Source organism: Gorilla gorilla, chromosome 17 (genome assembly GCF_029281585.2).
Source record: "Gorilla gorilla gorilla isolate KB3781 chromosome 17, NHGRI_mGorGor1-v2.1_pri, whole genome shotgun sequence".
In the NCBI taxonomy this organism is placed as follows: domain Eukaryota; kingdom Metazoa; phylum Chordata; class Mammalia; order Primates; family Hominidae; genus Gorilla; species Gorilla gorilla.
Window position 1 is genome coordinate 61,536,624 of NC_073241.2, and position 24,397 is coordinate 61,561,020.

Below are 24,397 nucleotides of genomic sequence, written 5' to 3' on the forward strand. Positions count from 1 at the left end.
CCTAACTGTGTTTACTTTTAGTACTTCAGTATTCATCTGGTTCTAACATAGATGCTAGGCATCTAAATTCAAGCCTAGGAATTTAAATACATTTTAGCTTTTTCTTTTTTTTTTTCTTTTGAGATGGAGTCTCACTCTGTCGCCCAGGCTGGAGTGCAATGGTGTGATCTTGGCTCACTGCAACCTCTGCCTCCTAGGTTCATGTGATTCTCCTGCCTCAGCCTCCCAAGCAGCTGGGAATACAGGCACGCGGCACCATGTTCAGCTAATTTTTGTATTTTTAGTAGAGACGGGGTTTCACCATATTGGCCAGGGTGGTCTTGAACTCCGGACCTTGTGATCTGCCTGCCTCAGCCTCCCAAAGGGCTGGGATTACAGGCGTAAGCCACTGTGCCCAGGTAGCTTTTTATTTGGAATAATTTCAGATTTGCAGAAAAGTTACAAAGGCAGTACAGAAAGTTCCTGTATACTCTTTACCTAGCTTCTGTTAACATGTTATATGACCATGGCATGTTTATCAAAACTAATAAATTCACATTAGTACAATACTGTTACATAAAGTACAAGTTTTATTTGGATTTCACCAGTTTTTTTCCCATGAGTGTCATTTTGATATCCCAGGATCAGGCCAGGATACCACATTGCCTCCGGTCCTCCGATCTGTGAATTTCTTGGCCTTGTTTCTAAGGCTTTGACAGTTTTGAAGAATATAGCTCAGGGTTTTTGTCTGTTTAGAGCTAATACATCATTTATAAATGACAGTGCTTGACACATACAAGGGCTTTCTTTTTCCATAGGACTTGTAGTTTCAAGTTTTCAGTTATTATTGTTTTTTTCTTGGCAGTTTTTTTTTTTTTCTAAGAGACTGGGTCTTGCTATGCTGCTCAAGCTGTACTTGAACTCCTAGGCTCAAGTGATCCTCCTGCCTCAGCCTCCCAAGTGGCTGGGACTAGAGGAACAGGCTGCTCTGTCTGGGTCCTGGTTTCAGTTATTTTATTCTCTTGACTTAGGTCACCAAGAATCATCTGCTATCAATTTTAGCTTTTGGTTTATCCCTAAGGCTTTTACTTTCAACCAGCATCTAGTTAAACTTACAAAAATATAGATCAAAGGTCAGCAAACTAATACCCACAGTCCACACCTGGCCCACCACTTGGTTCTGTAAATAAAGTTTTATTGGGACACTGCCACACCCATTCATTTATAAATAGTCTATGGCTGTTTTCACGCTATGATGGCAGTGCTGAGTAGCTGCAACAGTGACTGTATGGCTTGCAAACTCTAAAATACGTGCTCTCTGTTTCTTACAGTAAAGGTTTACTGATATTGGGTATAGATGGATGAAAAGAACCATGGCCTTTGGAAACTGACAGATACAATACTATTAGCTAAACTACAAGCTGAGTTTCAATCTTGCCTTTACAGTGTAGTGACTTCAGACAAAATGCTTTTAGTTTTTTGAGCCTTAGGTTCCTCACCTATAAAATGGAACATCACCATCTACTTTGCAGGCTAAGTGAACGTATGTAAACAAATGCTCACAGTGCTTGGCACATGGTAGGCTCTCAATAAATGGAGGCCATCGTTACTATTACTTTTATTAACAAAACATTTTACTTTTTTTAAGTGTTTCACATTGCCTTTCACACCTCTGTATTTTCACATAGATTTCTAAGTTTTCATCTCCTACTGTGTTCAAGCCCAAACCACTACTTCTAAGCATTATCCTTCCCTGTACTGAATATTGTTCAAATTTTTATTGACTATGTTATCCCAGAATAAAACTTAATGCCAGAATAGAGCCTGAAATATCATTACAATTATATCCCAAAGGATGTGAACATATGGAAATAATTCAAAATATACAATTTTAGAATAGTCTAGTCTGCAAAACTCTCAGCTGCACTGCTATACTTCCTTTTTATTAGAACTTTGTGAAAAACTTGGCGAGTCACCCATTTGAATAAAGATGGGAGACAGGGATAAGATGCAGACAGGGATCCAGAAACTAAAAAAAATATGTTTCTATCCCTTTAAATCAATATTTACTGTATTTTTCCTAATTTATCTTTATAAACATACACCTTCCAGAATTAAGAAATGATAAGTCTAGTGAAGTACTGCTCTGGAAATGAACTGAAAGATAATGTCCACCAGTTTTTGAGACTCGTTATCAAACAGTACACGTACAGATTAAACAGATCAAAGTTCTCCTTACTAAATGTCACTATCTGGGCACATTCAACAGTTTTGTCTACATTTTCGTGTATGTGTGTACTTCTTAAATAACTTACTCTTACTCTCATACATAAAAATGCGTAACACATGTGAGCACAATCTGTATCTCATGCTTCCAACTCTGAAGTCATTATTAATGCTAGCAATTAGCCCTGAATAAATTATACAACTAACGTACTGACCAATTTTGTGGTCACTGCCAGTGACAGATGAGAAATCTCATAAATAAATGCTCTTTCTTTAGCAGTAGAGCCAAATAGTCTCCTCAGGTTTCTACAGATGTAATTTATTTGCATAATTTTTTTCCTTTTTTTTTTAATAGCAAAAGAAACAATGCATTCTAAGTGCTTCCGTATGTGTGTCTGGTTAACATTTCCAGTTTCAATGTTTCCTGAGAGGAAGTAATTCAAAGTGTGTTATCTAAACAACTCTAATAGGTCTGATCCAGGAAACTATCAGGGTTTTACTTTTTACTGCTCATAATACCACTCAGAATTAATACCCCATGGTCAAGAAACATTTTGAAACACTGACGTAAAATTTTAAGCTTGTGGACGCGCACACACTCTCTCTCTGTCTGAAGGTTCTGGCAATAGGAAATCTGTTCTCTAGCAACAATTGTTCTAATAACAATTGTTCAAACATGTAAGAGGTTAAAATTCCAACTCATAAGATAAAATCAGGAATGATCTGATTGATATATAGGTTATATAGACAATATTTGATTAGTATTATGTTATGTCTTCCCAAATTAAATTTTCATTACTCTTTCTTTTGGGAAAATGACAGTAAATGGAAGAAAATTGCATCAAGAGTTAAGATAAATGTTAATCCTAAATGGTGTTTATATATATATATATTTTTTAACACAAAATAGGGCAAGAATGACAAGTACAACGGCAATGGTTGCATTTGTGATGCTATAGCAGAGGGCTTGCCAACTGGTAGTTTTTCAGAGGGCCCAAAACCTCAGATGACAAAAAAAGCACTGAGCTATCTTCAAACATTGAAATAATTAGCCTCACAATTGTATCCAATTTATCATTCTGAATGGATCTCGAAAATAAATGACATCTGACTCACCCTAAGGGAAACATATAATTAAAAAAAACTGGAAAATAAAAAGTGACTATATCTAGCCAGGCGCGGTGGCTCATGCCTATAATCCCAGCACTTTGGGAGGCGGAGGTGGGTGGATCACGAGGTCAGGAGATCGAGACCATCCTGGCTAACATGGTGAAACCCTGTCTCTACTAAAAATACAAAAAATTAGCCGGGTGTGGCGGTGTGCGCCTGTTGTCCCAGCTGCTGGGGAGGCTGAGGCAGGAGAATGGCAGAACCCAGGAGGCGGAGCTTGCAGTGAGCCGAGATCGCGCCATTGTACTCCAGCCTGGGTGACAGAGCAAGACCCCATCTCAAAAAAAAAAAAAAAAAAAAAAGTGGCTGTATCTAAATACATTCAATTTTCATTTTAAATATTCCTTTTTACATCTGACAAAATTCAGGTTGCATAGGAATCAATAATTTCTGACCTCTCTGGAATATAGCCAAGAACAAGGCAGTGAGCTAACCAAAATGATGGGATGTTGTTGATGTTAGAGCTTATGTTGAAAGCCTGTGAGGTCCTTAACTTAGTGTACTGATTCCTAAGACTCCATTAAACGTGATTGCCAATTTACAGCCTTAGCAAAACAGAAGTGAAAAATTAAACTAAAAATAGGGACTGTTAAGAAAGGTATTCTGAAAAAGACACAAGAGGCAAATAAGACAGCAAACCTTTAAAGGTTTTAAAGAAAAAAAGTTTAAAAAAATTTATATTATGAGACTGTAAAAATATAAACTTCTCAGGGCTTATGGTCTCTCTATATAAAGGCAAAAGTCATACTCATCTCAAGTGGGGCTGAGTGCTTTAATCAATTATAAAACAGGAGACAGTGATAAGTTTAAATTTTGTTCAAGTACTTTCTTTAAGATAGTAGAAAAGTGTATTATAAAATACTGAAAGGAAATTATAGTCATTTTGGACAGAATTTGGTTAACATTCACAGCTACTCCAAAAACTGGCTAGCTATAACTACTCATGCCCTAAAGACTCCAGAGAGTAGGTAGAAAATGCTGGAGCAAATAATTCCTACCCATTTTGAAAAATCACAGGAAAAGATGGTCTCTCTGGCATTATTATAAACTTAAAATGCAAGATTCCTTTTCTGAATTCTTGAGATAGAAACTAAGAATTGTATTTTAAACGAGGAATGGTGGGTTACAACTGAACTACATTTGGAAAACAAAATAAAAAACCCTGAAGAATACTAAATGTTTCAGTACTACTAGCTTGTATTATTTTACAGGACAACCACAGGATGGCCCACGTATGCAGAGCAAAGTCTACTAATAAACTGTTTTTGTGTTTTCAAAGACAAAACATGACCAGGAGGATGGTAGAGCATAAATAATTATGACAAGAGTAGAATCACAAGCGGCTCTGTCTGTAGTTTGTTCTGCTAAAATGAATAAAGAAAGTAACATAGGCGGGGCGCAGTGGCTCACACCTGTAATCCCAGCACTTTGGGAGGCCGAGGCGGGCAAATCGCTTGAGATCGGGAGTTCGAGACCAGCCTGACCAACATGGAGAAACCCTGTGTCTACTAAAAATACAAAATTAGCCAGGCATGGTGGTGCATGCCTGTAATCCCAGCTACTTGGGAGGCTGAGGCAGGAGAATCGCTTGAACCCAAGAGGCGGAGGTTGCGGTGAGCTGAGATTGATCCATTGCACTCCAGCCTGGGCAACAAGAGTGAAACTCCGTCTCAAAAAAAAAAAGAAGGCACAGTCTAACTGGTCAGCAGAAGCAAAAGGTCTTCATTTTTTCAGCACTTTTTCAGACGGCAACTTTTAAAAGGGCAACTAATATGTTAAAATAAAAGGCACATGGATTGCATCAAATCTATGACTTGGGAAAATATATTGGCTGCTTTTCAGTAACTTGGAAGCCTTAGGAGACATTCAGAGTTTGGCATCAAGTTGCAATAATCATATTAAACTTTAAAATCTGTGCTTTTACTCAGCAATGCATTTTAGTCATGTCCGTGTATCTTTAACACTACTTCAAGCAACAATACAAGAACCCAACCTCTCGTCTTGCTGCTTTATTAATACTGGTTAGCACTCTAAAAATTCTGGGTTAAGATCTTATGGAGTTTGAAGGAGTACATTCTGACATGTGATATTTAAATAATCAGAAACTACATTAATACTGATAGACTGAAAATTTCAAAATAAGTGTGAACAAATGTGAACATGAAAGAGCCAATCCTCTAAGATGGATCCTGAGTGGCTAACCAGGTCTAAATTTAAAATACAGCCAACCAACCATTTGCTGATTGGAGGTCACACATGTTCTCTGAGTTCCTGGAAAACCCATGCCTCCATTCAACTTTTGGACTTTCAGAGCTAATGCGAACCAACCAATTAGAACTCACCAGCCTCAGCCAATCAGGGCTCAGCAGCACCAACTAGTCAGAACTAATCGTGTTTCAATCCTTCATTTGCTATATGGACCTGATTGAGAACCTGAGTGGACACTTTTGCTATAAAACCCGGGACCTTCCCTTTGTTCTCAGGAATTGCATCTTCATTTTACACTGAAGGCTATCTCTCCACAGTCTGCAAATTGTTCACTGGAAGAGTCTTTCCTTCAAATTCCTATTTCAGAGAACTTTTGTTCATATAAGTTGCAAGATTTTATTTTTTAAATACTGGCACCATACTTTACTATTAATAAGATATAAAAAGGTACATGTATAACATTCATAAAAGCTGCCAAATCCTGTGTGTCAGACCATAAATGTTTCAGAAATACAAATGACAGAAGGATTTTGGCTATATTGTACCACATGCCATAATGATTGAACACGTTTGTATTTTTTAAAAAGGAAAATGAATTAAACTATACAAGCTATTGTGTCAAAGTGAAAGTACATTCTGATCACAATCTTGGGCCTTATCTCAAATCCATAAACAGAGTGTGATGGAGCAGAGAGGTGACTGGATTGTATTAGGAGACCTGGTTTCTATGCTGGGCTTTGCTGCTGAGTCATTTTGTGGCTTCATATGAACCAATGAAGTCAGCTAACATAGCTGTTTCTCAGTTTTCATATTTGCTAAAAGCAGCACAATTAGGCAACGTCTAAGGGCCTTTCCAGATCTAAAATGTAATGATTATAACAACTCAAAGTCTATAAACTTCCTAGTCCTGTTGGATAATTTATAGTATTTTATCATTTTACTCTTGGTCATGTTTCTTAGTATTGCAAGGCTCTAGTTTTTTCACTTAAGTTCTCTGAAACTTATATGATGTTTTCTCCAATTAAAAAGAGGCACTTCTGGGTATATATACACAACGGAATACTATTCAGCTTTAAAAAGGAGGAAAATCGTGTTATCTGTGGCAACATGAATGAACCTGGAGGGTATTATGCTAAGCAAAATAAGCCAGGCATAGAAAGACAAATACCACATGGTCTCATTTATATATCGAAACTAAAAACATCAGACTCATGGATACAGAGAGAATGGTGGCTGTCAGAGGCTGGAGAGTGGGGAGAATAGGAAGATGCTGGTCAAAGGGTACATGTTCCAGGTAGAATGGGGGGAAACTGAGAGGTGATGGAAATGTTAATTAGCTTGATTCAATCATTCCACATTGTATACCTGTACCACAGCATCACTTTATCAATATCCAAAGAAAAGGTACCGCTGAAATCCTTCTCCCCACATTACAGTGGCTCTGCTGCTAGGCACTGACACCCCAGCCCACAGCAGGTGCCAAAGCAGTAATCAGAAGCTGATAGGCTGATGACAAGGCTGTCACCTCCGCTCCTGGGCAGACCACGCACGCAGTACAGAAGTGGTTCTGAAGAGGTCTAGGCAAGCAGAGGCAGCGACTGTATGCCACATCTGAATGAAACTTCACATTCCCGAGTGGGTAACTTTCTCTAATGAAGCCAATGCAAACTTGTTACTTTGCCTCTGAGGAAATCTATGCTGGAACAGCTGAAAGTATGGATCTCACTAACTAGTTGGAGCTAAAATAGTAACATTATAGCATCCAGATTAGGGTATTTGGGCTCTGAGACTTGAGAGTAGTAATTTTAATGTAGAAAGCTTCTGGATTACATCAGTGAAGACAGGATGCCTCAGACCCAATGCCAAATCGAAGGCCACCTTTTTCCCCTCTCTCTCCACAACTGTCATAGTAAAGATAAAGCTTAAATTAAAACTTAATTTGTTAGTCATTATTTTGATGGCAGGAAATGCAGACGGGGAAAATTTTCTCATCTTTATTGGGCTGAGTTTGAAAGGCTGGAAGACATTTAAAATAATTCGTAGTTATTAGTGTAGTAAGGTCTCCAAAAAAGTATTTGAAGTGAAAGGGTATTTCAAAACCACAACAAAGAACAGCTACTATGTACTGAGTTTTTAATAGTAAGTCACTGGGTAGGAAGTATTACATAAAGAGTAAGCAGGCCAGGCATGGTGGCTCATGCCTGTAATCTTGGTATTTTGGGAGGCTGAGGCGGGAAGATTGCTTGAGGCCAGGAATTCAAGACCAGCCTGGGCAACATTGTGAGATGCTCATCTCTACAGAAAAAATTTAAAAATCAGCCAAGAGTGGTGGTGCATGCCTGTAGTCCTAGCTATTCAGGAGGCTGAAGCAGGAGGATCACTTGCGCCCAGGAGTTCAAGGCTGCAATGAGCTATGATAGCGCCACTGCACTCTAGCCTGGGTGACAAAGCATGTTTCTTAAAAAAAAAGAAAGAGGGAGAGAGAGAGAGAAATAAGAGAGAGGTGAGAAAAAGAAACAGAGACAGAGGGAGGGAGGGGAGGGTAGGGAGAGGAGGGATGAGAGAAAAGAGGCCAGGCTCAGTGGCTCACCCCTGTAATCCCAGCACTTTGGGAGGCCGAGAAGGGTGGATCACTTGAGGTCAGGAGTTCGAGACCAGCCTGGCCAACATGGCGAAACCCCATCTCTACTAAAAATACAAAAATTAGCCAGGCATGGTGGTGCGTGCCTATAGTCCGAGCTACTTGGGAGGCTGAGGCAGGAGAATCGCTTGGACCTGGAAGATGGGGGTTGCAGTGAGCTGAGATCACACCATTGCACTCCAGCCTGGGTGACAGAGCGAGACTCTGTCTCAAAAAAAAAAAAATAAAATAACATAAAATAAAAAATAAAAGAAAAAGAAAGAGTAAGTGAAATAATCTTAATCTGTGGTGGGAATTTTTTTAAACGTGAAACTTAATCTTTTATGATTCTATGTTCTGAACCAAGGATTTGCAAACCTTATCTTACAGGTCAAGAAGGTAATAATTTTAGGCTCTATGGGCTATATAGTCTCTGCTGCAACTACTTAATTGTGCTGTTGGCATGAAAGCAGCCATAGATAATACATAAACACATAGACATGGCTTTGTTCCAATAAAACTTTATTTACAAAAACAGGCAGCTTGCCCGCCTCCTTACTAGACACTTGCAAAGTACTTGAGCGTATTACTTTACTTAATTCTGATGACAAATCTATGAGGTGGGTAGTATCACCTCCATTTTGTACGTAAAGACACTGTGGGCTCAGGTCTTGTGATCCGCCCATGGTCAGAGTCAATGCCTGGGGCAGGGTTCTGAACTCACCTCTGAGTTCAGAGCCTGAGCCACTATACAGTCCAACTCACTCTGTAGATCGTGGTGGCCTGCTTGAAGAAAAATATATGGCTTGAAAATTGTTAGTGCAGCTGTTTTTATTTTTAAAAGGAGGGGTATGGGCCTTCAGTTGGAATGGCCAACTCAGAAAGAGGACATCTTCTGACTTTGGAAGCAAACATGAAAAGAAACATGGTTGATGAAAAAACTGAGAGAGATAATTAAGAGAGAAAAAGCCTATTACAGTTTTAAAAAAACCCACAAATATGCAGGAAAACAAGTAAACAAAAACAACATTCTTACCCTGAAAACTAAAAACCAGATGGATAAAGAAAAAAAAAGTGAAAGAGACAGGTGACTGCTATTCCCAAAACATGGAATTCCTTTAGCTTTGCAGGGATTAGAAAAGATATATGCAAATGATCAGTGAGAGGTAACCTGCCCACATATCCTTTTATTTTCTGTACTCTCTCATCTCCCACTTTCTGTTTCTACCACCCCAGCTGCTCACTCAAATGGACATACTTAGATCAGAAAATAGAGCTACTCCTGTCATTACCGATCTTACTGCCTAAAGCTAAATTTCAAGAGTGTAAACACTCTACCACCACCTCCTATTTTGCATCTCATTTTCTCAAACATATCTATTTCATAAGTCCAATTCTCATTGGGGCTACACTTCTATTCACGCTTGGTTAGCCAGTAGGGATTCTTCTTTTCTGTTGTTGTTTTTTGAGATGGAGTCTCATTCTGTCACCCAGGCTGGAGTACAGTGGCGCGATCTTGGCTCACTGGAACCTCTGCCTCCCAAGTTCAAGTAATTCTCCTGCCTCAGCCTCCCAAGTAGCTGGGATTACAGGCATGCACCCCCATGCCCAACTAATTTTTATATTTTTAGTACAGACGGGGTTTCGCCACATTGGCCAGGCAGGTCTTGAACTCCTGACCTCAAGTGATCTACCCGCTTTGGCCTCCCAAAGTGCTGGGATTACATGCATGAGCCACTGCGCCCAGCCCCCAGTGAGGATTCCATGGCTCAGTGTGACCTGTCACTCACTCTAGGGCACATTCCATCAACACCTTTGCTGATCTCTGCTATACTCACTGGGAGAACCTCAACTCTCATTAAACTCAGCTCTCTTGGTCTACTCTATACCTGCATCGAGGGAGCCGAAAATGGCTGGAAGAAAGGGTAGTGCTGAGTAATCTCGCTTGAAACTTACCTTGACAAAACTCTAGGACCACCCTACTGTACTGTCCTGGTTAACTCACTTTCCAGTCTCAGAGCTGATTATTATTTGCTTCCTATCAAGGCCACTCATGACCTTCACATTTTGCTAAATTTCATGGTTAGTTCTCAGTCCTCATCTAATTCAATTACTAAAGTAGCATTTGACACAGTTGCTCATTCCTTCTTGAATCTTGGCTTCTGGGACACCATATGCTCCTGGCTGTCCTTCTACCTCACTGCTATCCTATCCAGTCTTCTCTTCTAGACCCCTAAATGCTGGGGTACTCCAGGACTCAGTCCTCAGAGCTCTTCTCCTTTTAATCTTGTCTCTAGGTTAATGCTTCTCAACCTTGGCACTACTGACATTTTGGGTTGGATAATCCTTTGTTATGGGAGCCTGTCCTGTGCATCACAGAATGTTTAGCAGCAACCCCACCCTCTACCCACTAAATGACAGTAACATCCTCCACCCCACAGTCATGACAATCAAAACTGTGTACAGACACTGCCAGTGTCCCCTGAGGGACAAAGTCACTCCTGGTTGAGAATCACTGGTACAGGTAAACTCAACTAGACCCATGGCTTCAAACGTCTTCCAGAAGATGATGAGCCCCAACTATATACTCTGAGCCTAGACTATTCTCTAAGCTCCCAACCTGTAGATCCAACTGATTCTTGATATCTCTACTTGGAGGTAGTGCTGATACTTGTTTATGTATTTATTGTCTACCTCCCCTACTATACTGTAATCTCCATGCAGTGAGGGACTTGCATATTCACTATTTACCCCCAGTGCCTGCAGTAGTGCTGGGCATATAGTAAGTGCTCAAAATATATTTGCTGGTTAAAGAATTAAACACTTAATGCATATGAATTCATTTCACGCAGTTAATCGATGGGGCCAATCAGGCAGATAGTCTTAAACACATCAAGGTATCTTTTAAAGACAAATTTTAGTTCCAAATTAAAAAGAATGTTTCATTTTTAAACAAATGTATAAATAGTACTAGTATTAGCCATTAAATTTAAAATTTGAAGTTAAAATTTTGCTACAGTTTGTGAAGAAACCCAGAACTAGAGTTCCCCTTTTTGTAATACTTTTGCTTTATTTTACATTCTTATTAAGATTAATTTCAGTTTGGACTTGTAAATAAATATATCAAGATACATATGTATATTTATTTCTAATAATAATGTCTTGATTATCATGATGCCAGATAACTATCAATTTTTAGCCGCAAGTGCTTTTCTCAGTGGTTTATCCTTTTGGTTTAATTTACGCTGTATCTGAAGTAGAAGAGAGAGGGTGAAATCTTCTAAGAAGGTTTGAAATCTTTCTTTTAAAAAACTGCTTCTTGGATAATAGCTACATTTATGAGTAAAGAGTATTGTTTTTAATTTTTTCCCACCTTCTCCATGAGAATAACCAAAATCCCATTTCTTTAACTCCTCCCCTGCTAGTTCTTAGTTCTCACACAGACACAATAATCCAGACTTTTTGTTTTTTTTTTTAAGATGAAGTCTCACTCTGTCGCTAAGGCTGGAGTGCAATGGCGTGATCTCGGCTCACCGCAACCTCTGCCTCCTGGGTTCAAGCAATTCTCCTGTCTCAGCCCCACCGAGTAGCTGGGATTAGAGGTGTGTGCCACCAGCCCAGCTAATTTTTGTATTTTTAGTAGAGATGGGGTTTCACCAAGTTGGTCAGGCTGGTCTTGAACTCCTGACCTCAGGTGATCCACCTGCCTCAGCCTCCCAAAGTGCTGGGATTACAGGTGTGAGCCACTGTGCCCTGGCTTAATCCAGTCTATTTTTAATTGAAGAAGACCATGACTTCCAGCCTTTATTATTGGTCCAGGTGGTATCCAGACAAACTTTTCTAACTATCCTTAGTTTATTTATTTACTTGTGTGTTTGTCACTAAGCACAAAACCTTTTGTGTATTTCTTTACGTAAATTTCCTGAGGTTCCTATAACAATCCTTCTTTGAACAGAATTGAATAATGTTTTAATGATTCATGCAAGCTAGAGGTGATGGCACCTTAAAACTCCATAAGTAACAGACTAGAAATATTAAATATTTATGTTTGCACAGCACAGAACTCAACCCAAATCCAATTAGTTTTATGGATGCTATAAGCTCACACTTCACACACTTAACTGAGCCTTTGAACTCTTAAATGATATTCTCTATTAAACACATTTTAATGAATACATTCAGTCATGGTATTCTGTATTAAAAAAAGAACTCTAAAATGTATAAATTTAAGTGTTATCCTCTCAGTCATTCTGATTTAATACAAATTCACCAAGAAAAGCTGCTAGAGGCATTTAAAAAAATAGTATACATGAGCAATATGTGGCAAAAGATGGAATGTTACATTTTAATACTAGAGAAAATCTTTAAAAATCACTTAAAAATTTACATTTGATTTCTTTATTAGCAAATGAAATATTTTTCTAGAAAGGAGTTTAAAACTACTAACTTTCTAAAAAAAACTTTTTTTTTTTTCATTTAGAGAATTCTAAATATAAGTTTTAGGGAGAGATTTAAGTCATATCAAAACACTAATGGAATAGGATTTAACTTCTGACCAATGAGTCTAGGTATGTTTAAAAATGAACATGTTTGCACAAGTTTTCACTGTAAACAAATGCAAGCTGTCTTGACTGCTCATGTATTAGGGCCACTGAAAAAGTTAAAAATGATAAATATTTTTGTATGTAAGCATAATTTACTTAGTAAAGATTTTACAAAATATAAAATATCACTCATCTTAATAATAAAACTGAAGAGCGTAGACCAAAGCAGCTGTATTTTAGAACTGGAAGAAGAAATGACTTAGCTTAGACAATGAAATGGGCAGAACCGTTTCTCCAATAAGGGGCTGTCCTGGGCATCTCCTCCCTTTCCTGAAGAGTGTGGGTGGAGTGACTCATCCACAAAGGCACTGCTGCATTCTTGGGCCAAGACACCATGTAGTCTGTTTTTCACATAGAGTGGATTTCTAAGAAACAGGAATCTTGCCCCCCTAAATCTTGAAGTGTTTGGAAAATGTGATTTAGGTGGACTTTGGGCTGAAATGACATTAAAGAGAAAACCCCTTCAATGTGAACACTTTCTAAAGTGTTTTAGTGTAATTATGAGTATTGCTAGAGAAAATGTGGAAGATTTGCAGGCAATACGATGGGCCTGGTTGGTGGCTTGCTTCTCTGGTCAGTCCCTCTTCAACAGCAAGTCTAGTCAAAGGACCTCGGTCAACATCTGGACAGGGACTGCACTGTCCCTTTAAGAATGCAGAACAAGGCCAGGCACAGCGGCTCACACCTGTAATCCCAGCACTTTGGGAGGCCAAGGTGGGCAGATCACGAGGTCAGGAGATTGAGACCATCCTGGCTAACACGATGAAACCCCGTCTCTACTAAAAATACAAAAAAAATAGCTGGGCGTGGCGGTGTGCGCCTATAGCCCCAGCTGCTGGGGAGACTGAAGCAGAAGAATGGCATGAACCAGGGAGGCGAAGCTTGCAGTGAGCCGAGACTGTGCCACTGTACTCCAGCCTGGGTGACAGAGCAAGACTCAGTCTCAAAAAAAAAAAAAAAAAAAAAACAAAAACAAAAGAATGCAGAATAGAGCACAGCAAACACTATATAGCTTTTCTCTGGGCAATATCAGTTTTCTCTATATATAGTGAAATAGATAGTCCACAAAGAATGGAATGAATACATGCTGACTTCAAGAAATGCTTAGAAACCTATTCTATCTTTGTATTTTTCCTCTCTTTCTTTCTTTTTAAATAAGTGTTTGGTATTATTTAGTTTCATCATATCCCTTTTGCTCCCAGAAGTGGAGATCTGGCTAAACAACTGTTACATATCAGAAATGAAGTCCAAATTTTAAAAAAATCACTTATCTGCCTCAACAGCTACAGTTTTGAACTCAGATATCAGTTTTAAATTCTAACAAAAGATAATGCTAATAAATACAGAAGCAGTCAGGGAGTCAGGTCAGCTACAATATACGTGGTTTTGGCTACTGCCACTAACTATTAGAACATAAAACCCTCCTAGGAGACACAGATGAACACTTACTGTGTACATCCAGACTTGAAAGTTAAATTATCTTTAGTGAGTATAAATATAAATATTTGGTGCTTCAAGAGCTACTACCTTCACGTTGAATGTGATATCCTCCATGACGTACACGCGTTCAGGAAATGCCTTAGCCACCTCCTCCACACTGTTGAAATATTGCACTGGCTCCTTTATATCTCGGTCTTGTTCCAGCAGCTTGAATTGCCCTAAAACACACGATAAACAGAAGAGATCTAAGATGTTTATGCTGGACTGCTGTTACCATGGCAACAACATCCTCTCTCTTTACTCCAGCCCTTTTTTGTCAAAGATTCCTGTTCATCATTAATTTTTTTAAAAAGGCATTATGGTAGGTTCCATTAAACTAGAAGATAGATAGATTTTAAAATCAGCTTAAAAATGAAAATAAACTGCATTCTTTTTGTTTACATTCAGAGTTTATTCCCAGATGTCCAAAATCAAACTGAATGAATGCTTACTTGCTGTTTGATCTCAAAGTGAAAACTCACTTTGTTATAAATGGTTGTTTTTAACAGTAAGTTAAACATTGAAGTTACCTTGCCCATCAGTTGTTATAAGAACCACACATTTACACTCTAGAACCGAGTCTTAGAAGCCTGGGAGAGCTAACTTTTTAAAATTAGTATTAAATTTTTTTTTTTTTTGCAAATAGAACAAAATGATATAATGGATTCCTGGCTTTCACATAACTCATATTCCTGGTGACAACAATATGCAGGTAATGTCTAGGGCTCATGAGCTGCTGTAATGTGTGATGCTGCTGAGGCAGAAGCATGGACAGCAGACAGCTGTCTGGTGAGCTTCCTCTCAACCACTGAGCCTGCCGGCCACTCAGCCTCCAGAGCTCCACGTGGCTCCTTTCTTTCCTTTTACTGCTATATATGAAATTCATGCGAGTAGGCCATATCATGGTCTCCACAATTTACAGGATTTATGAAGAACTTTGAACATATTCCTAAAATATCAAGGATCTATCATGTTGTTGTTTACATTTTCAGTATCTGTGACCTTGCTGCAACATTTGAGAAGAACTGTTTTCAGTTTGGAATAAAAGACCATATGCAATCATATCAGGGATACAGTGTTTCTTAGTAGTTATTTTCTGAATCCTGGCTATAATATAATACTCCAGAAACTTAAAAGGAATTAAAAGCTATCATGGGCAAATCTCTCAGGCAGAAATAGGAAAACTTTCATTCATATTCTCAACACAATTTTTTAGCATCTACTAGGTGGAGACATTATTCTAGATGCTGGAGATCCATCAATTTATGGAATTAACACAAATCTCTGTTCTTCCAAAGCTTACATTCCAGCAGGTGATAGATACTGTAATACATGAGTAAGAGTATACCATGGCAGAAGGTGACAAGTGCTATTAAATTTAGGGCAGGGTGTGGGGGATGGAGAGTGCAGGGAGACCAGTCAGTATTGCTGAGATGGTGACCTTTGGTGTAGGTGAGGGAGGGTCGTGCTTGGTAGTTGCAGGTAGAGGTCTCAGAATTCTAAGACTAGGCAACAGTCTGCCCAAAGACTCTCAGGTGGGTGGGCTGCCTGCCTGGCATGCTGCCACTATGGCTGGAGTGGGATAAGGGAAGAGGGGAAAGAAAGAGCAGTAGCAGGTGGTCAGACTGTATATGGCTTTTAAGGAGTTGCACTCTTCACCTGAGTGGATTTGAGTGGAGAGGAGGTGATCTAACCAATGCTACAGAAGGATCCCTCTAGCTGGCATGTTGAAAAGACCACAAAGGTGCAAGGCACAGAGGCAAGTGACACCAGGTAGAAGGCTCCTACAATAATTCAGGTATGACATGGCAGGGGCTGGGAAGTGGTTAAAGTGTGAGGACCCTGGCCTGAACAACTCTGAACAGAGCTGACATTGACTGAGACAGGACAGCTTTGGAGGGTGAAGGGAGGATCAGGAGTTCAGTCTGGACAGGTAAGTCTGAGATGTCTATTGGACACGCAAACAGAGATGTTCAAAAAGTTCTTAGACACCGAAGTGTAGAGGTCAGGAGAGAAGTCTGGCTGGGAAGAATAAATCTGGCAGTCATCGGCTAACAGATGTTATTTGAAGCCATGACATTTTGATGATGATGACCATGGGCCTGAGTGTGAACAGAGAAGAGGTCTAAGGTTTGGGTCCTGGGAGACTGAGAAGGACTGGCCAGGGGAGTGAGAGGAAAACCAAGAGGGATACATCCAAGAAGCCTGGTGATCTGATTCCTCTCATGAATGGGGAGTGGGTGTCAAATGCTGCTTACAGAACAGTGAAATGAGGGCTGAAAACTGTAGGATTCAGCAACTTGTATTTAATTGAGGACTTCAACAAGAGCAGCAGAAGAGCTGGGCTAAAAGCTTGGCTGAACTGGATTGAAGGCAGCCTGGGAAGAGACAGAAAACAGAAATAATAAGAATGGGCACCAGATATTTTGGGAGTTCTGCTATAAAATAGAGAAGAGAGATGGAACAGAGGCTACTGAGAGGAAGCAGAAGTGAGATGTAGGAAATGTTTTTATTTTCCTCAGTATGATGGGAGAAGAAACAAGCATGCTTGCATGCTGATGGGAATGACCAGCAGAGGGGGACAAGGTGATGACAGGAGAAATGATTGGAACCCAATTGTTGAGCAGGCAGAGAACGTGCATCTGATGTTGAAATGGAGGAGCTGCCTTCAGACAGGAGCACAGGCCATTCATCTCCAGCCCCAAGAGATGCAGCAGTGGAAGCTGTTGGAAGCTTCCAATTTTTCCAGCCAAAGTTGGAAGGAAGGCATTGGTTGAGAATAAGGTTGAGAGAGGAGTTGTTAGAGGGTTAAGGAAAGAGAAGGTTGCAATGTAATATGATTGCTGGGCAGCATTTTTTAAGTTCTTACTTGAGGTTCATGGTCATTAATTAAAAGTAAAACCACAGAGTACAGTTGTGTTTTTGTCCAGCCAAGGTCAGATGCACAGAGGCTGGCACAAAGTAGCCAGAGATTCAGATTCAGCCAGAGCCGAGACTACCAAGTGAATATGAGAAGTGAGAGGGGCAAAGGAGTCAGGATGTCACCAGGAGCAATTATGCCACCTGAACATGGACATTGAGCTGGATAAAATGGGCACAGGATCCTGGGTGGGAGGGAAGTGGGTCCAGGAAAAAAGTAGTGGGATCAATGGATCATGGATTTTGATGGAATTGAGTTTTGAACCCTAGAGGGAGTGAGCTCAAAAGCCATGCAAAGGAGAGAAGTCAGTGCATGCAGCTGAAAAAATGGAAGGATGGAGTTGTTGGTTATGATGTGGTCTAAGGAGGGACCATGTCTGCTAAAGGTTGAGATGGCAAACAGCTGAATGACTGAGAAGCCCAGGGGTATTAAAAGGATCATATTTCCAAGGAAAATCCTCCTTGATAAGAAGAGGAGTATATCTGGAGAGAATAACAGCAAGCCAGGAACTGAAATTATGTCACCATGAGGACAGAATCCTAGGCTTGGTAGGTAACTGACAACGATGGGGTAGTGGGTGATACAGTCTGATGAACAAGAGGTTTAAAGCCTGGTGGACAAGCGGTTTAAAGCAAAGAGTTTTTAGGGAATTGCGAAGTGGAATGGGAAAGGTGATGAGGAAGAATAAAGAGACCACTTACACTCCTCTACTTTGGGGCAAAAAATAGAGCTGCCACCTGAAAGGGCTTCTCTCAGGGAATATCCAAGTTTGGGTTTAACAAGATAAAAGTAATTTCAAAGAAGGCTTTAAGGATATAGAGGTTTTGCTGGTGAGGGACCATGAGGCAGGAGTTTTCAGGAGTTAAGAGGTAGGTGATAAGGACAATACAGAGGATGAACCTAGACATGAAAGAACAGCTCATATACCACATAGAAATATGTAGGGGTATGAATAATACATTTGAATATACAGTATGAATATGTTACAGTACATACTTTTTGACAAAAAAAGTTTTGTTTTTTTTTTAAATAAGGCAATTTCAAAATAACACTTATTTAAACAAATTCTATCACAAGTTAAACTTTTCATTTGTCTCTATTCTTACCTGGTCCATGCACAAATTCTTAACAATTATGGTGTTCTACAGTTTTATACCGTGCCCTTGCCCACTGAGCTGAGCATTTCTCCATGCAATGACACCCATGTCTGCATACCATTTCATAATGGATTTAACTGTTTTTCCATTCTTACATGATTAGTCTAAGTTAGACAGATGCCTAATTTAAATGCAGACTCTGCCACTTTCAAGTTTTGTGGTGCTGGCAAGTTACAAATCCACTTGAGTCTTGTTTCCTCACCTGTAAAATGGGGACACTTCAAGGGCCGCCATGAGGATTAAATGATATGATGCATCCAAAATATTTAGCACAAGTGACCATTCAACAACTCCTAGCTTCTATTCCTCTTCTCAAGATGCATACAGATTGTCATTTCTTGGGTCACTTTTTGTTGTCGTTTTTTTTTTTGAGACGGAGTCTCGCTCTGTCTCCCAGGCTGGAGTGCAATGCTGCGATCTCAGCTCACTGCAACCTCCGCCTCCTAGGTTCAAGCCATTCTCCCGCCTCAGCCTCCTGAGTAGCTGGGATTACAGGCATGCACCACCATGCCTGGCTAATTTTTGTATTTTTAGTAGAGGCAGGGTTTCACCATGTTGGTCAGGCTGGTCTCAAACTCCTGACCTCGTGATCCACCTGCCTCAGCCTCCCAAAGTGCTGGGATTACAGGTGTGAGCCACCGCGCCCTGCCAATTTTTTTGATTAAGAAATTATAGATTTGGAATATGAACACATTTCAAGCTATTATTAAGCCAGGTATACTTTCATGAAAACCTGCAAATGGTATCTTTTCAATAGTATTTAATAAGTTTAATTTATTGTAATTTTATGATCAATATTTTAGAAAAATGTTCTCAAGATGCAGGGATTCATATGTATGCCAAACACTCATTGAGTAGTCTACAGATGCTCAATCTCTGAGGTAAGAGGTTACCTGAAAGCATCATGCCTACAATAAATTTCATTCTGTCCCTTCAGAAATGTACTCACAGGCCAAGGATGCATCACTGCACCCTAATATATCAAACATTACACTATAGACTATCTAGCAGATATAGATACACTATAGTGCTATCTAGCAGAAATATAACAAGCCACATGTGCAATTATATATTTTCTAGTAGCCACATTTAAAGAGAAGAGGTAAAATTTAAATAACATATTTTATTTAAACCAATACATCTAAATTCAATTAAACGTCACTAATGATGTATTATATATATATAAATATATATAAGTATATATAAATATATAAAAAAGTATATATAAATATATATAAAAGTAGATATATATAAAAATATATAAAAATAGATATATATAAAAATATATATAAAAGTAGATATATATATATACTTTTGCATTAAGTCTTTCAAATCTGGTGTATGTTTTACACTTAGGGATCATCTCAGTTCAGACTAGTCACATTTCAAATGCTCAACAGCTCCATGTGGCTACTGGCTGTCATACTGGACAGTTGGTGCAGGTCTAGAATATCTCTGCATTCCCTTAAAACTGTGATTGCAGGTACTGTTCAAGTCCTTAAATAAAGATTACATGATACAATCCTCTTAGGGAAAAAGATGTATTTCCTGAAAAAGAAGAATGTTTCTTCTCATGAAATAAGAAGAGCTTTGTAATTCCTATTTTCCTTTTTGCCTTGTTTGCCATGATTGCTGATATTTTGGCTTAAATAACAGAGTCTTGGTTTCTTAATATAACCACCTTTATCCCCTTGTCTCCCAACTTGGGTTCTTGTTTTTTAATTATTTTTCTATTGTGTCTGTGATCTTGTACTATCAGTAGCCTCAAACATATTTTGGCATACAGAACTAATGAATAATCACTTTTGGTATGGTCATAGGGTCCATATTAAGCTGCATAGTCATCTGTGTTTTGTCATCCTGTTGGACAGGAAGACTTCAGAATCACATATACATGGGAGCATGTATAAGAAATTCTACTGAGAATGATTAACACACACAGATAAGAGAACAAGGAAAAAAACTAACAGCTAAATATGGCCAAATGCTACAACCGTTAACATTTATGCACATAGTATATCAGATTAATAGGCTCCTTTCATTAGTTCAATTGTTTAGTAAATACCCAATTGTCAGTTAATTTCTCTTTTCTCTTTTCCATAGTGTTTTCAGATCATCCTGGAAGATTTTAATTTACATATTTGTGTACACATATTATATTTTAAACATTCTCCTGTGATGTTAAATTATTGAAAACCAAATACTACCTTACATTTCTTTATTTTTGAGACAAGGTCTGGCTCTATTGCCCAGGCTGGAGTGCAGTGGTACCATCTTGGCTCACTGGCTCCTCAGACTCAAGCCATCCTCTCACCTCAGCCTCCCAAGTAGCTGGGACTACAGGTGCATGCCACCACACCCAGCTAATTGTTGTATTTTTTTGTAGAGATGAGGTTTTGCCATGTTGCTCAGGATAGTCTCAAACTTGTGAGCCTAAGCAATCTGCCCACCTCAGCCTCCCAAAGTGTGCTGGGATTACAGGTGTGAGCCACCGTACGCAGCCCTACTTTGCATTTCTTGCGCCCCACAAATGTCTTTAAAATAGAAATAGCTAAAACCTATAAAATATTTTCTTAATGTAATGTTTAAACACTAGGTCACAACACACATGCAACTTCCTATTGCAGGAGCTGGCAAACTTGTTCTGTAAATATTTTAGGTTTCATGAGCTAAACAGTCTCTATTCACATCTACTCAACTCTGGCCATGTAGGGCAAAATCAGCCATAGACAACACGCAAGTGAATAAGAGCAGCTGTGCTCCAAAAAACTTTATTTACGAAAACAGGCCACAGTGTGCTGACTTCTGTCCTGCTGGAAGGAGTGGAAAGTATAGGTCAGGGCAGTGGCAAGTCAAGACATTAGAAGTGAGAATGGGCCAGGCGCGGTGGCTCACGCCTGTAATCCCAGCACTTTGGCAGGCCGAAGCGGACAGATCACTGAAGGCCAGGAGTTCAAGACCAACCTGGCCAACATGGTGAAACCTCGTTTCTACTAAAAATACAAAAATCAGCCTGGAGTGGTGGCACATGCTTGTGATCCCAGCTACTTGGGAGGCTGAGGCAGGAGAATCGCTTGAACCCGGGAGGCATAGGTTGCAGTGAGCTGAGATTGCACCACTGTATTCCAGTGAGAGAGCTCTGTCACAAAAAAAAAAAAAAAAAAAAGCGCAAAGCAAAGAAAAAAAGTGACTAGTCCTTTTATTGCATACCACTGAACAGTCATACCAGAGTCTCTTGTAAGGTACCTGAAATCACATTCTAAGTTGCCCATGTTTGTCTTTGAATGGCAGTTTTCCCTTCAAATAGGAGTCTAATATCAACAAGTAAAAGCTGTAGAAGTGGACTTATATTAAAAGAATAATGTAAATAACCAGCAAACATGAAGGCCTACATTTTCTCACTGTGTTTTGCAAGATAAAATTTCTATGAACTTTTATTTCGCTGTTGCTTTTTTTTTTTTTTTTTTTTTAAAGAATGTAACATTCTCAGATTAGCCAACGTTAAGTACTCTGGGAAAAATGCTGAGTATTACTACCTCCTCTGTGACTGCTGTGTCCTGGAAATCGGAACTTGTTGGAGTCAAATCTTGGAGACAATCTAAAGAGTTAAGAGCCAGTTTCCTGCCAAAAGTGAAATCAATTTACATGACACATATTCCCACAATCCCCACATGGAGGAACTAATTTTTTAACAGACCATTTCACGAATAACAGAGTCTTTGTGCCACCAAATAAAAACATTTGGAGATTGTTGAAACATCTGTTCTGAGATGTTACTGTCAAACTCTGTTCTTGAAAGGGAGGAAGCTGCATTGTCTTTCAGGAGCTTTGATGATTTCATAAAATGTCTCCATTGTAAAGAGCTGTTCCATCTGCAGGCCCCTGAAAGTTCCAGGAACAAATTCAACACCAATGACATGCTCGCTGATTATGGTTTAAATAAATTTATGGTAATATTTAAAAAGCAAAGATGGAAGCTATATTTCATGATGTATTTCTAAAACTGTATTTCATAACTGACATGAAATAACCGTCATCTAGAAAATATCCATTTTGTGTGTGCCCCTCAAGATAGCCACAGTGAGTTATTTCAGAATGGATAACACATCAGCTAAGATGCTCCAAATCCTTCCTTCATCTAAGTTTCGATCATCTGTATGGGGCTGAAGGGACTAAACTTCACTCTCCTTTACTTACAGGGAAAGGTCACTTGTCAGAAATGAAAAGTGGAAACAAATTTTGCTAATTAAGACGACAGCAACAATGCCGAGATACGAAGAAATAAAAGGGAGACTTAGAGGTGGTCAAATTCAGGTCTGTCCAGTTTGCTTCTGGTTGGGAAGTTAGGGTTAGTGCCACCGATGAAGATGCAGCTCCGCATGATGTGTGCCTCACTGTTCGCCATCACCACGGGCAGTCAGCACGACCTGCGGTGGGCCCTCTTTTGCAGCTGTAGTTTTACTGTCTGCCATCCCTTCAGCATGGCAGTCTACTTCGTGTATCAAATAAAAAGAAATGGAATGACAGCTGAGGCCCACAGTGTCCATCTGTGGACCCACAACTCAAGTGAGCAACATTCTGTTGTCATCTCCTCCATGACTGGGAGCAGAAAAATGTTGCTGAAACCAGCCCAAAATGATAAAGTAGAAAAGAAAGCAAGAGCAAGAGAAATGGGACCAGAACACCAAAGAAACCTAAAAATGGCAAATGTGAGGAAAAAGATTAAGCAAAAGGAAGCCTAGAATGTTGAAAATGCCATGAAGGGGAGGGTCCAGGTCTGTGATTCAGTGTGGTACCTCCAGCATCATACCACACATGGCATAAAGCAGGTGCTTACTAAATAGTGAATGAATGAACTTTTCTTTTCTTACCTTTTTCAGAGACAGGCCACAGACAAACTTAGATGGTTACAAGTCAACTGTACAAATGAAATGCATTTAAAATGGCTCAAATAACTGGCCCTTCAAACCACTGGCCCATATCCAAATGTGAAGAGATCAGCAATTCTCAAGTGACAGAAACAAGTAGCCAGTTGCCATTTTTCAATAAGTAAATAAACCTGGGTAGGAATGTGGACTTACAAAACAACACCAAAGTTCAAACACACTCTTGTATTTTAATCTTATGTATGCATGTAAGCTAGAGTTTCTGTGGGATTAAAATGTAAAAGTAGGATTGCCCCATAAAAGATATGCAGCACTTCATTTTGTATGGCACCAACCAATATATATTGCCTTTTTAACCTTTGTATAAATGTTCACCTCCACTAAGTGTATGAAACCTCATTTACCTAAATCCTTCATCAACAGTGAATGCTACCTCACTTCTCTTTCCCTGAGTAAGGTGGAAGACTTTTAAAGATTGCCTAACGTATGTACATGCCAAAAAATCCAAATAGTACTACTAGAGGGTGTAGGGTGAAAAAGTAAGTCTCCCTCCCAATCTTACCCTCAGATCTTCTTGCTAAAGCAGCTGCTATACAGTCTCTTGTACATCTGTCCAGAGGCAGTATCTGATATAGTATACACACATAATGCTACCCTTTTCAAAACAAATGGTTGCATTCTGTACAGTTATTCCATCACTGCATAAAAATCTGTCTCATTCTTTAAAAGAACTGCACATTATTTCATCCCATGCATATACCATAACTAATTTAACCAGTCTGCTATTGATGGACACCCACATTTATTCCAATCTTTTGCAGCCCCAGTGATATTGAAGTTAAATATGCTTGTCCTGAAGGCTTTGAGTACTTAGTCCAAGTACATTGGTGGGAAAATGCCTAAATGAGGAATTGCTGAGCCAAAGGGTAAATGCATTTTTATTCTTGATACATATTGTCAAACTAAGAGGTCTGTGTCCACTTACATTCTTACAACAATGCGTTTCCTCATGCTTTTCCTAATAGTTCATTACCAAACTGAAAAATTATCATTGCCAATCCAACAGGTGAAAAATAGCATTCCATTGGGATTGTAATTGTGTTCTTCTTATTATAAAGGATATAATTATTTTTATAAGTAATCTATAT

At 39.2% G+C, this 24,397-nt stretch overlaps 1 protein-coding gene across 2 annotated transcripts in view; it reads right to left on the bottom strand.

Annotated features, from left to right (window-relative positions):
- The window catches only part of GAREM1 (GRB2 associated regulator of MAPK1 subtype 1), a 207,214-nt gene that overhangs the window by 32,414 nt on the left and 150,403 nt on the right, over window positions 1-24,397 (bottom strand). For both annotated transcript variants that reach the window (XM_019014065.3, XM_004059305.4), the window contains exon 3: window positions 14,335-14,465. In XM_019014065.3, the coding sequence (XP_018869610.3) occupies window positions 14,335-14,465 (131 nt within the window). The remainder of the gene's footprint in view (window positions 1-14,334; window positions 14,466-24,397) is intronic.